The sequence below is a fragment of the Pristis pectinata genome, chromosome 21, assembly GCF_009764475.1.
Source record: "Pristis pectinata isolate sPriPec2 chromosome 21, sPriPec2.1.pri, whole genome shotgun sequence".
NCBI classification, from domain to species: Eukaryota; Metazoa; Chordata; class Chondrichthyes; order Rhinopristiformes; family Pristidae; genus Pristis; species Pristis pectinata.
Genome location: NC_067425.1, coordinates 27295467 through 27309839, shown reverse-complemented (window position 1 = coordinate 27309839; position 14373 = coordinate 27295467). Strand labels below are relative to the sequence as shown.

General features: G+C 39.4%; 1 protein-coding gene across 1 annotated transcript in view; it reads right to left on the bottom strand.

Annotated features, from left to right (window-relative positions):
* The window catches only part of baz1b (bromodomain adjacent to zinc finger domain, 1B), a 64452-nt gene extending 56907 nt beyond the window's left edge, over positions 1–7545 (bottom strand). The window contains exons 1-2 of the mRNA XM_052035625.1: positions 7415–7545; positions 1388–1504 (exon numbers count right to left, since the gene is read on the bottom strand). Coding sequence (XP_051891585.1) covers positions 1388–1504; positions 7415–7530 — 233 coding nt within the window. The 5' untranslated portion in view covers positions 7531–7545. The remainder of the gene's footprint in view (positions 1–1387; positions 1505–7414) is intronic.
* Between the last annotated feature and the right edge of the window lie 6828 nt (positions 7546–14373).

Sequence of the window (14373 nt, the reverse complement as noted above, 5' to 3'; positions counted from 1 at the left end):
GATCTGTTGTTCAATTTCTGAATCTAACTTAGATTTTCAAATGCTGTGGGGACCTTTTTTGAAGTATTTTCAAAATCTTTGATTTGGTGGCTAAAATACAGATATTGGCTGATATCACCATGTGTCAAGGGTTTTTCCTTGTCCTTTATTAAACAGCTTCGGTGTTGGTAGTGGGTTTAGATTTTTTTTTAATAATAAAATTATTCCAATTTATTCGTTATTAATTATGTGATTATTAATATAGAGTAGTGTGATTTCAAGTATGATTTAACACAAACTTAACTTTTTGATTCATGTACTCTGTATTTTCTTTGTGGAATTATTAAAAATATTGTAAAAAGAAATTCAGTTGCATCTAACTAATTAACAGAGGGAATAAAGTGTAATGAAAATTAATAATGAGAAGATGATGTCGAACTTACATTTTAAAAACTTATTAAGAGTGCAGAAAAAAAAGAATTTAGAGTTACCAAGGGAATGTTACAGCAGGAGTTTATGCCTCCTCTTTTCAGAGCCTAAACTGTGCTTAAAATTGAAGACTTCCCTAAATCTGTGAAGATGATTGCAATAAAGTGCGAAGAACATCTCCAGCCACCTATATGCATATGGGATCATGTTTCTCCCCCCAGTCCCACACTCTCCCTGATCAGGTAGAGAACAACAGTTCAGCCAACATTATTGATGGCCCAATATCTGTACAGCAAAGGGGCAAAAATTAGCACTTTTTCCAGGTTAGCCTAGTAATACTGCATTGCAGAATCAGTTTCCCTTCACTCACCAACAACACAGATGACAGGTGATAGTGGAACTTGTAGAAAGTCTAAATTACTGTAACTATTGAGAGAGGATTTTGAAACCATCCATCTTGCCTGGGAGTGGAAGCAATACAATAAAAACTTTACCATACAAATGTCAAAGCTCAAATCATCAATAATTCTGTATCTATCAATTTCTCCATCAATTCACAAATCCTGCAATTAATCAGAATTCATTTGTCACATTAGGATTTAGCCACAATACATTCTAAAGATGAAAGGTGCACATATTCAACATGGATGATTGGAGAACTGGGGCAGAGTAGAAAGAGATAAAATAGGAGTGTGGGGGATTTTTTTTGTTACAATGAGTTTCATTACCTCTGGATACTCCAAAATGCTTCACATCCAAAAAATTACACTTTCACTTTTGCAGTCATTGTGGTAATGCAGGAAATTTAACAGCCAATTTACACACAGCAAGTAGTCATATAGTGACCCAAATTAAAATATACTTCTCCCTACCACTTTTCATTAGCGATGCTTAACAAAATTCACTGCAGCAACAGGTGGAGTCAAATTTCTCCCAACACTAATTGTATTTTGTGTGAAGGTATCTGCCATATACTTACAGTTCAGTTACTTCCTGCTCCTCCTCCCAGGCCTCCTTGTGAGTGAGCTGGTTGCTGCCTGTGCTTTTACACGTCCAGATTCGCTCTGCGTATCTAGACAGTCGACTTTCATATTCTCTGAGTAAGAGCTCAGGAAAATAACGTAGTAAATTTAGGTTTTACACCCAAGCATTTGAAATGCAAGTCATCACATTAGCACTTTTACACTTTTAAACATCTGTACCTTGTATCACAAAACTGAACCATTGTGTCCACTCTTAACATGTTTATTTTTGTCAAATTTCTTAGATTTTCCCAATTTTTCCTACATTTTTGAATATACCAACTCCAGCTGGGATACAGACACTCCAAGCATCTTCAAACTGCATCCAAGTGGCCACTTTTGTATGGAAGCACGAGTTTCTATAGACCATCTAACTATGCTTAACAAAATTAAGTACAGTTTTACCCACCACCATCACATTCCAATGAGCAATAATTTCCAACATTTGCAATTTATTTTTGTTTGGCAGTAGGATAGGGATAAAAAGACCAGAAATGGAAGAAAGAGGAAAAGGATAAAAACCAAGGTGGGTTAACATTTTGGATAACTATACTAATGTCAAACTGGAAGTCACCCCTTTCACAAAAAGAACAGAAAAACAAGTCGAAAGTGAGTATAACCTATAAAGTGAGTATACTATATAAAAGACAAGTAGTAAAAAAAAAAGACTTAAATGGTCTATACTTTTTAAATAGAGAAAAGGCAGAGAGATTTAAGAACAGATTTTACCCCAGTTTACCTGTACACATCTTGTAAAAGCTTACATGTGCAAACAACTCCTTTGGAACTCACATTAGTGCAATTCAGTCAGTAATATGACAGGGACTAAAAAGCTCTAGTCCTAGGCTTATAAATGTGATGCAAATAAAGTTCTTGGGAATTCCTATCATTGCCAGCCATCAGAGCATTTCAGATGATTATCATGCAGTCTATAAAATTGCTCTGAAGAAAAGTTGAATGTGCTTTGCTGGACTACTTATAATTTTATGCTTGCAATTCCTGCTCAGATTTCTTTTTTTTTCATTGCAGTAATACTCCTACATAAAGCTGTTCTTTACTGAAGTGATTTCAGGACTGAACAATGAGCCCTGACCACACTATTCCATTAATTCATTGTTATCTCTAAAACAGAGTGCACATTGCATCTGCACAGAGATTTGAACTAATGAAAAGTATAAGTGTGCACAGAGACAGTTTTAATCTCCAAACCTCATGACTTTCATTATATCATCTTAAAGTTTCTTAGCTAGAATCATTCAAGCTTTTCGATTGCGGACTTGCAAACTGTGCGTCAAGGAACTTTGAGGACCACATCTAAAGAAAAACATAACAATTATTTCAAATCTGCTACAATTAATCATACTGATTTATCTATCATTAATATAAAAAGGACCAAGTTCTTTCCAAGCCTCCAAACATGAAAAAAACTGTAGTTGCCCTGCAATTAAGACTGCCTGAACAAATGGCACATTGGCCTGCAGACTGAGGTTTCAACACCCCCAGTAATCATTGCTAAAATACAGAGCTTAAACTGGAATTGTGCTGGTACATAAAGCATCCCACTTTCATCACACTTGCACTATATCTTGCATTTGCACCATGCTCAATTAACTTTGCTCCTACTTAGATATCAAACCACTTGGTACATTTCTACAGGACATGAAAGATCCAAGCTTCTCTAAGGATTAGAGGTCAACCATTTGCTTTCACTTCCCATTAAATCTAAAGTGCACCAATTTATGTGGACCTGCAGAGCTGTCTGTTAAAAGTAAGACAGGCACAGAAGTTAAATACTGCAATGATGAAAAACCTGAAATTAAATACTAAAAGTGGTGTACCTGGGAGTGAGAAATAAACATTCCAGGTCAATGGCCTTTTTTCAGAACTGGAGGATAATAATGCAACAGTTGTTAAGCCAGAGGTGTGTGATCGGATGGAGGGCAGAAATGACAAAAGATGAAAATATGAGATAAAAGGGACCATACTGGAACAAGAATTAAAAGATGTGTCCAGAGCACCCACTATACTGGTAAAAAAAAATAGAAACAATGAAATCTGAACTTGAACCTAGAACCTGAAAGTATACAAAGTGTTGAAGCCCCGAGTTTCTGGGGTATTCACTGGAACTGGTGACAAATTCAAACTCAATATGCTGAAACCACATGCCTAGAAGTTGTTTGAAATTTTCCCCACCATCCTTTAAAATTCTCAACAGTTGCCTACAGCATTAACACTGCAAGGTTGGCATTATACATATTTAAGTACCATAAGCATCACTGAAGACCCATTTGACTCAAGAATCGCAAGTTAAACCCAGTAGCATAAAAAGACAGCAAGTTAAAAATTCCACAGAAGTAGATACTCAAGAGCAAGTCAATGTCATCACTGCCCACTGAATCACATTACAAAACAGGAAATGCTCCGGCAACCTGAAAGGCTAATAGGAGGGATTTAATAAGATACAACAACAAAATACATAGAATTGACAAATTATGTTTGGGTCAACAATGACTGAATGACACTGACTATAGTCCCAATGAATTGTGTGCTTTCAGCTATTCAAATTAAGTGACTTCTAAGCTTTCACAATAACATTTTCAAATGTGGAAATCTTAGACTTGCTAACAAAATTAGAATCTAAGCTTACTCTGCTGCTAAGTTGCCATGCCCATTGCAGGGCTCAGTCTTCCTAGGATCCAACAGTAATAGTTCATGATAATTTTTCAAATGTCACTGAATATTAAAAATCTTGAAAAAACTATTAATATCAAAATCTTGCCCTCAGCTTAGCTTACACTCTGTTGGGGATAGAGCCTCACATCCAGCCCAAGTAACTGCAGGCACGCAGAGTCGACAGATGGCAACATCTGCCTGGGGTGATGGGAAAGGGAGAGAAGACCTGGTCAGCACAGCCCACCCAAATGAAAACCACCTAGTTTGACTGTAGTTCTTACAGTTTCAAATTCAGGCCATTTTCACTGAGTTTTGGGAGCTTCATAAAATGTGGGTGAAAATCATTCACAACAGAAATTGAGGTATGAAACATTTATGCATGATTTTAGGTAAATTTTCCTTAATAATATGCCAAATATGCTCAGTAAAAAGGTCAATGTAACTTTTACCATCCTCTTAAGTACAACAATCAAACATGGGGTGCATTCACATCACTTACTGAATATTTAAAAAGTTACAATTAATACTTAAATGATGTATTTTTAAAGGGCAATAAAAAATTTCATAATTGAAATATTCTGATTATTTGAGTTTTGAACACATGAATCTATAGATTAGTGATTTTGATCATTTAAGCTGCAAGTACTATTCATTAGCAGTGGTGGTAACAGGGACAATCATTCATGAGAAACTAAACAGTACACTCAAAGTCCATTGCTCAAAATTCCACTGCACCATTTCAAGTACAGTTACTACTGCAAATGTTAAATATCTTTCAAAGGTTGGACTAATTGTTTTATTTTCAAAACAGCAGTTATTTTACAGTATTTTTAATTAAATTATCAAAATTATGTTATTAAAATTATTTGAAGTTTCTGAATGCTTTTGATAATCTAAAGATAATTAAAAACCAGTTTCAAAGGCTGAAGTGCAATGCCATCAAAAGCCGCCAGAGCATTCTAGGGGCAAGTGCTCAGGATCCAATGATCAAGGTTACTTGAAGTCTTGAAGTATGGAACCCACTCCACTTCGCAGGATGCCTCCAGTGTACATAGAAACAATTTGGCTGGACCTCCATATTTAGAACATTAGTGCAGGTGAGAGAAAAGATCCAATATGATCCAGCCCACTAAATCCTAGTCAGTCTGTGCATGTCTCCAGAAGAAAATGAACAACTCAGACCCCACCTTTATTAGTTTCAAATGTGGGTATGAGAATGAGTTTTCATTGAGAAGTATCTTATGCTTCTTTTAAAAAGAGATGAATCAAGTTTTCTCACTTTGTTTGAGATCACCTGCACGACTCAGCTGCCATAGGAAGGCTAAAAAAAGAGACCTTCTGACAGTGTGGTGCAAGCTCTTTAGTCAGGGCACAAGTAAAATTTTCCTCTTCTACAACAGAACAGACTAAGCTAAAAGTTGTACTCCAGCCTATTGTTCAAAATCTCTAGTGGAAATTCTTAAGATATACCAACACGTTACTACCAACTGTAAACAAGCTCTGACTAATTACACAAGTTCACCATAACAGACTTAAAACATCTTTTCCTCCTCTGGCACTCTATAAGTGTATTCATTACTGTGTAATCTCTAACATGAAATGCTGGAACCAAGGCTGTGAACAAGAAGTCAATATAGATCATCTCAACCTTTACCAAGAAGGCAGAACTGGAAAAAACACAAGCAGAATTGCAATGCTGTCCTTCCTTACTTCTATGAAACAAGTGACGTTGTTCTAAAAATGTACGTAGTCCAAACTGTGTTAAACTTAAAACTAGAAGTTATACAAATCTCCAGAAGACCCTGTTTTAATTTACTCTAAATAAGTTTTCTCCCTCAAAAAATCTTTTCCAACAGCCTTTAAATACATTTAAACAGTTGTGACAGTGATACAAAAGATACTTTGTTTCACCAGGTTACATAAATAGCTGAACTTATGTAATCGCAATGTGTTCCACTGGGCATAGTGCACAAACCTATATAGGCCTGAACACTTAGAAGGCATAAACTGAGTGGGCATAACCATAGCAACTAGCTCAGAAAGAATCCTTTTACAACAAAAGGATTCTTTTGTAAAGAAGGCCTTTTACAGCAACTAAAATTAAAAACATCCTTCTGAAGTAATTCAGTTCCATTCCACTTACTCTTTCTTCTAAAACCCTCATGTCCAAAATCAAAAAGGACCTTCATTAACTGATTAGGAAGCTAACTGAGCATCCAGCAAATCAAGAACAAGAGGGATGCTCGTACAGTTTAAGAAATTAAAGGCATTGATCCAACACACTATTAATTACCAATTTCAGAATAGAGTTCTACTCCAAACAATAGAAAAAGTTTGCCAAATCTAGTAAATGCATACATGCTTCATAGCATTCTTGAAAATCTACTAGAAACTCTTAATATATATTAAAAGGTTGCCAATATTAAAACACTACAGCCAAAATGCTTCAAGGCCATTGACAACCTAAAAGTAACATCAGTTAACCTTTCTGACAGGAATCCCTTAACATAAATGACAATTCTAAAAAAAAACCTACAGATCCTAGGAAGGTAAAATAAGAACAAAGTGTTGGAAATACTCAGCAGGAATCTCATCTCCACAGCTGCATTCTGTGGAGACAGAAACAAGGTTAACGTTTCAATTCAATAATCCCTCATCTAAGCATTTCCAGCTATTTGTTTTTATACCTTATTATAATCCTCCCTCAAGTGTCCAGATTTGACTGACCTCTACGAGCTTAGATTTTTTTTTCCAGAATTGCATTATTTTCAGTCTTTTTGCAATAAAGCTACTGATATACAAATTCATGTACCGCAATAAGAAAGTTGCAAATATGGAGATCGTTATTAGAAAGGGCTAAGGCAGCATTCGCAATGTGCAAGGAAACGACGAACCACTCTGCGAACGCTGCAAAAATCAGTCCAAAGGTGAACTCCATACCACCCGCACACTGATTTTGAGACAGGGTTGGAGCCTGACTCTCTGGGATCCCAGTGGAAAGCCATCGGCGAGTAGGCCCAGCCTGGCCCGACGCGACCGGGCCTCTCGGCAATGACGAACTTGTGGAGTTTAAAAAACACTGGAGTCTGGAGTCCACCCAGCGGGACGGTCGGGCGGCTCAGGGCTGGGGTACGATGTCTGACAGGACGCTCAATCACAGCCGCCCTCGCCGCGGCCGCTCCCACTCCTGCCCGGCAGCGGGAATAACGCCGGCTCCTGCCCCGAGGCCAGACACCGTCCCTGGGGAGATGGATACCGCCTTCGCCCCAACGCCGACACCCGGTGTTCCCGGAATCAGCCTCGAAGGATACTCGTTGCTCCTGAAGCCCTCGCCGCTGTGCTCGATCACGTAGATGGTCTCCTCTGACGTTATGTCGGTGAGCGGCTTCGCCAGCGGGAATGGCTTCCTGCCCAGCAGCGGCGCCATGGTCCTATGTGGGCGCCGGCCGGCTGGCCGGCTCCGGAGGAGATGGGCCGGGCGATCAAGGCCTTATCCGATGGCGGCCGTTATCCCTGCGGTAACGGGACCGGCCCAGAGACGCGAGTCCGTCGCTCGGCTTCCACTCGAGAGTTCAAAAATGGCGGGATTCCGCGGCGGCCCCGCTCCTCACCGGCGGCCGCTTACCTCCCGCCACCGCGCAGCCCGCTCCGCCGCCGGAACCGCCCGCCCACCCCGCACCCTCATTGGACGCCCGGAAAACCGCGTCATCCAGTTTGAACCCGCTTCTCCCTCCCATTGGCTGGAAGCCGCTGCCCATCATACCCTACAGCTGCGGTTCAAGCGCGGGTTTGTGATGAAGGTGAAAGGTTACGACCATCGAGTAAACGGTGACGGAAAGGAAGGATACAATTTAAATTCGGATTGTCCAAGCCTTACATTAGACATAATATATCATCATTTCCGTGGATGCCAATTTTTGATTTTTTTTAAAGGAAGGTTGTTTATGTACGCACAAAATAAAGCCGCCGTGAACCCTAACAACGGGTGATCGATTGGACCACTGCGTCCAAGAGGCGGGATTAACTTCTGAAATCTGATTGGTTTTCTGGTCTATCTATCAATGTCGAACTGCGTTTGATGGCCGAGTTCTGCATTTTGATTGAGCGGGCGAACCATCAATCAATGTCCAGCCAGTTAGCAAGTGTGGTTGTAAGGCTATTTAAAGTGGGTAACAGTGAGTGAGCGGGAGCGATAGTGGAGGCCTCCGTGGGTGACGGGCTGCAGCAGTAAGTGGATCAGGATAACACTGACCCTTCCTGAACCTGGAGATCTACCGAAGAATGGATTAATCTTCAAATTATCTCCTTATCCTGTAAAAAAAATGCTTTCCCGAAATGGATCATTCTCGGGGAAGGTCACTGTTTTTCTCTCGCCACAGGTATTGCTCGACTTGCTGAGTTAGTTCCAGCATCGGGCAAGTGAGATGAGTGCAGTTGGGCAAAAGGTTAGCATGGACCTGGTGGGCCGAAGGGCCTGTTTCAGTGCCCTACAACTGTTTTGCTCCTGATAACAAAACAGGCACAAAGGGCCAGATGGCCTGCTCCCGTTTTAATTACTCTTAAAAAATAAAACATACTGGATGTAATAAAGAAAATTAAGATTTCTTTATTAGGCACATGTACATCGAAACACACAAGTGTTCTGGGGTCAGTCTGCAAGTGTTGCCAACGTAGCATGCCCACAACTTCCAAACCCGTATGTCTTCGGAATGTGGGAGGAAACTGGAGCACCCGGAGGAAACCCACGCAGACACAGGGAGAACGTACAAACTCCTTACAGACAGCGGCCGGAATTGAACACGGGTCACTACAACGAGATTGCTGTGTGTTTGGCATCTCCGATCACTGGCAGTATTTCCAAGCACTGGAATCTTAAATGACGTGCTGCTCTTCACTTAATGAAGACCATTATTTTGCAGCTGTTTTGTTCACAGCAAATATCAATGAACATCAGAAATAGGCCATTCGGTCCCTTGAGCATACTCTGCATTCAACAAAATCATGGCTGTGCTTCATAACACAAGAATCCAAGAAAATAATAACAAGAATAGGCCACCTGGTCCCTCATGCCTACCCTGCCATTCAGTCTGTGGCTAATCTACCCCAGGTGTCAATCCTTTTCTGTGCCAGTTCCCCATTGCCCTCAATTTCCCCATTTTTAAAAAAAATTATATATCTCTTTTAATGAAGCAACCTCCACAACCCTTCAGGGTGAGAATTCCAGAGTTTCACCACCCTCTATGGGATTAAATTCCTACACACCTCAGTTTTAAATAACCATCCTCCTTTCTTGTAACCACATCCCATTGTTTGAGGGGATAATATTTATCACAACAAAATCTTTTCCTGCCCTATCCCCATATCCCTTGATTCTTCTTTTATCAGTCTCAGTTCTCAATGCATTTAATGAGAATCCTACAGGGTAAAGAATTCCCTTTGAGTGAAGAAATTTCTCATCTCAGTCCTGCATGGCCTACCTCTTATTTTAAGACCATGATCCCCACTTCTGGATTCCAAAGCCAGGGGAAACATCTTTTCCCTTCATTAATTTCCCCTAATAATTTTAAAAAGCACTATGATATGTTTCAAGGAAAACAATCCTAACTTCTCCAGTTCATTCCAGATAACTAAAGTATCTCACCTTTGAATAATTTAATAATTCCATATCCTCTCTAAAGCCTTCAACATCCTTCCTAAGTTATGGCATACAGAATTTGACATAATAATCAAATTGTGGTCAAAACATTGGTTTATAAAAGTTCGTCTAGTTCTTTTACAGCCACCTTCTCAACCTGCCCTGCAGTGTGCACATTTACCTCCAGATCTCTGTTCTTGCACTCTTTTTTATGCCCTTTAGCTTATATTGGCTCTTTCTTCTTACTAAACTATAAACTTCCCATTTTTCCAGTATTAAATTTCATCTGCCACCTATTCACCCAGTCCACCAGCTTATCTATGTTACCTTTAAATTTATTACTATCCTAATAATTCACTGTGCCTCCATAGTTTGTGTCATCTGCAGATTTGGAAAATTTGCCTTGTACACCCATTAATATGTATTAAGATAAGCAGTGATCCTAGTACTGACCTTTGGGGAACTTCACTGTGCTCCTCCAACCTTTCACCCGTGTTTTCTGTTACTTAACCAATTTTCAATCCATGCTGTTACAGCTCCCTTAATTCTTCAAGTTTCAATCTTGAAGGGATGCCTATTATGTGGTACCTTATCAAATCCATATACACATCAGCTGCAATTCCATTATTGTTAAATTGACAGGTCTGCAGAGACTACTTTTATCACTATACCCTTTTTTGAAAAGAGGGTAACATTTGCACTTTTCCTATCCTCAGGCACTACACATGAATCTGTGTCTTTGTACAGTGCAGTGGGGTTGTCAATGTTATCTGAAGCATCTGGATCAGGTAGGGAAGGACTGAATCCAACAGCACAATTTTGTTGAAAATCTGAGTGACAGAGAGTGTCTCAATTATGAATATTTCACTAATTAAACTTCTTGAAAGATAAAACATTTGAAATAATCTCCAAAAGAACCAGAGGGAAATGTGCTTTCCTCACAGAGTTGTTGAGACCTCAAAATGCACTGCCGAACTCCTTAGCAACTTCCAAAAGCAATTGGGCATTATTTGAAAAAGGACTAATTTCCAGCACTGTGGAAAGTAAAAAGTATTGAGTTGGGCAGCTCTTTTAACAAGCTAGAACAAGCACAATGCACCAAATGGCCTCCTCCTGTGATGCAGGATTCCATGATTATATAGCAGTGTTCCACAAGAAAACAAATAGTGTCACTGAAACAACATTAAATCGCTCTTTTGGCCTTTTGGTTGAGGCCACATGCCTTTTCTATACTGAAGAATGCTTAATATCCACTTAATATGTTCGATTAGAGGAAAATATCACTGAAGTAAAAGATCACCCCTGACCATTGAACGGCAGAGCAGGCACAAGGCTGAATGGCTAACTCCTGCTTCTGTTTCTTAGGTTCTAATGTTCACAGAAACCTACAGCACTGGAAGAGGTTATTCAGCCATCTATGCCCACGCCAGCCAAAAAATGATCTTTTTAGGTTAATCACATTTCCAAGCTCTCAGTCTGTAGGCTTACAAAAGAACTTAAGAAAATAGGAGCAGGTGTAGGCCACTCGACCTGCCTCACCATCCTACATGATCATGGCTGATCTACCCCAGGCCTCATCTCCTCTTCTGTGCCAGTTCCCTGTAGTCCTCAATTCATTGATCTTTCAAAAATTGTCTTGTAGGTTACAGGGCTTCAAGTGCTCATATAGGTACTTTTTAAATGTGATTGGAGTTTTCCCCTTAACAACACATTCATGCAGGTTTCCCTAAACCCCTACTACTCTCTGGGTGAAATATTTTTTTTCAGCTTCCTTCTAACCCTTTTATTAATAAACTTAATCTATGTCCCTGGATTTTGACCTCTATTATAAAGGAAATAGGTCCTTTTGGTTTACCATGTCTAGCTCTCACATAACATTTCACACCTCAATCAAACCACTCCTGTGTTCGATAGAAAAGAACCCAAGGCTAATCAACTTTGCCTCATAATCAAAAATTTCCTTCCCTTTTACATCCATTTCAGCCCTATTACATCTCCATGTATTGTGGTAACCAGAATTGTACATGGTACTTTAATTGTGGCCTAACTAGTATTTTGTTTTAAACAGTTCTGTGAAGATTTTCTTACGTCTGTTTTCTATGACTTGGTTTAAGTTTTCCCACTTAACAATCTACTGTACTTGCCTTGCCACTTTCAGGGATCTGTGGTCATACACCCCAAGATTCCTGTTCCTCTACACTTTACAGTAATTTTTCATTTCATGTAAAGTCATCAACCTGAAACAGATGCTGCTCAACCTTCTGTGTATATCCATCATTTTCTGTTTTTACTTCAGATTTCAGCACCAACATTATTTTGCTGCTGGTTTATACATATCTTCCTGCAGCCTAGATTCCCTTCCTCATTATGAACTGCCTGGCAATTTTGGTATCATCTGCAAACTGTCTAATCTTGGGCCTTACTTTATATCTATCACGAAAGGTAAGGGGCCTGGTACTAAGTTCTATGGAACACATTCATTTAAAAATCTCGAGTCATTAAAGCTCCCGATGACCACGACCTTTTTTTCACCCATTGAGCCTGTCTTTAATGCTACTCACCATTTTCCTTTTTTTGATCAATGTGTCTTGTGGGACTTCATCAAACCATTTGCTAAAGTCCAGACTCCAACAAATGCACTGTCCTCATCAACCCTCCAAAAAAGAAATACAATAAAATTAACCTTACACCGCCTTCCTTCAAAAAAAAATCAACATTGACTGTCCTTGTTTCTATCTAGACGTTTACTTATGCCACCCATCAGATTTTTCTTCCAATAATGTGTCCATCACAGATGCTATGCTGCATGGCCTGCAGTTATACTTCCTACCAACTTCTCCCTTTTTAAACAGTACAGAGAAGATTTATGAACTACTAGATCTCTTGATGTGTCCTCTCTCTCTCTTTCAAGTGCAATTTAAATTTAAATCATTTGCAGATGAAACCAAAATCATCAATGTAGTTTATAGTTAGGAAGTGGTTTATTGTACCCAGTGCTTAAATCTCTTTCTCCTCACCATCAACATCTGTATCGTCATTCTTTCCTGCAAAGAGACACACGATATTTAGAATTAATTATATCTTCTACTTCCACATTCAGTTTAGCATTTTGGTCTTTAATACCTTGCTCTTTCCCCTTCATATCATAACTCATCAGAACTTTCCTTGATCTTATCTTCCATCTTTGCCTTAGTATGTTTATAATTTATTCTTTTTTCTGGTTCTAGGTTTTCTGTATTATTTAGCTCTTTGCATCTATCATTAGCTTCACCTTTTTCCTTTGTCCTGCCCTGTGTGTTCTTCAATATCTACAGAGGTCTAAATAGGAGAGCTCTTCCTTTCCCTATTGTGAACATATTTGGACTGAACTGGGTACCACTTCTTCCTTAAATGCCTTCCACTGCTCTGCCATTGCTGCATCTAGTACACTTTTGCTAAATCACATCTCAGTCGTCTTACATCAATTTAAAATGTTCACTCCCAGCTTTCTGTCCTTTTTCATGACCATGCTAAATCTAACTGAATGATGATTGCTGCCTCCAAAATGTCCTCCCACCCTTTCCATTTGCCCAAGTCATTTTCCTAAAATGGTTCATTATTGATCACTCTCTTGTTGGCCCTGCAAAGTAATGATTAAAAGAGTGTCTTTCAATACAATTAGAGAACCCTGCACCTTTGATACTTTTAGACCGATAAAGTCCCAATTAGTTAGGATATTTAATATACCTTACTAGTAGGCACCTCAGAAGCCTGCCTACTAACTCCCCTATCTTTGACCACCAGCATTATGATTGCCTTTTTTTTACGTCTCAGTTCAACACATCTGCATTCATTTATTGATATTTCTGGCACATAATTCCTTTTCACAGCTCTAATTATTTCCTTAACCAATATTAAGCACTCTTTTTCCCTCCCTCTACTTTGTCTGCTAACATTGTAACCAGGAATGCTGAGCTGTTATTCCTGCTCATCTTAAAGCATATTTTAGTAATGGCCATGGCATCATATTCCACATGCGTATCTGTACGATAAGATCATCACCTTTACTTCCTGTATTAAAATATAGACTGTTAACCATTGTCAGACTTCCTTGTTCCTTTCTTCCCCTCCAACCTGTTTTCTCTGCTTTCCAAACGCACTCCTGTCTTCCAGACTGCTTCACTGCACAACTACTTTCCAAATTGAATTCACCTGTACAAACAGTATGCAAGACAAGTTTTTCACTGTACCTCAGTACAAAGTGACAGTAATAAACCAATTCCAATTCCAAATCCAGTTTTGTCCCCCTCCCTTTAGAAACTGCTGCAAGATTTCCATTCTCCACCAAACTAGTTTAAACTCTCCCCAACATCACCAGCAAACCCATCCAGTTTGGATGGTCCTTCTTCTCCCTAATCAACGTCTCAGGAATCTAGGTCCCTCCCTTCTGCATTCTTTCTTTTGCGACCTACTTTGAACTAATTGGCTCGTGATACTGGCAGCAATCCAGCCCTGCTTTTCAGTCTCATCTCTAGCTTTACATAATCTGCCTGCAGGATCTTGTCCTTCTTTCTGTGGCTGTTATTGGTATCCTATGGGCCTCAATACTCGCTGTTCACTTCCTCAGAATGTTCTGCACTTGCTATATGATGTCAG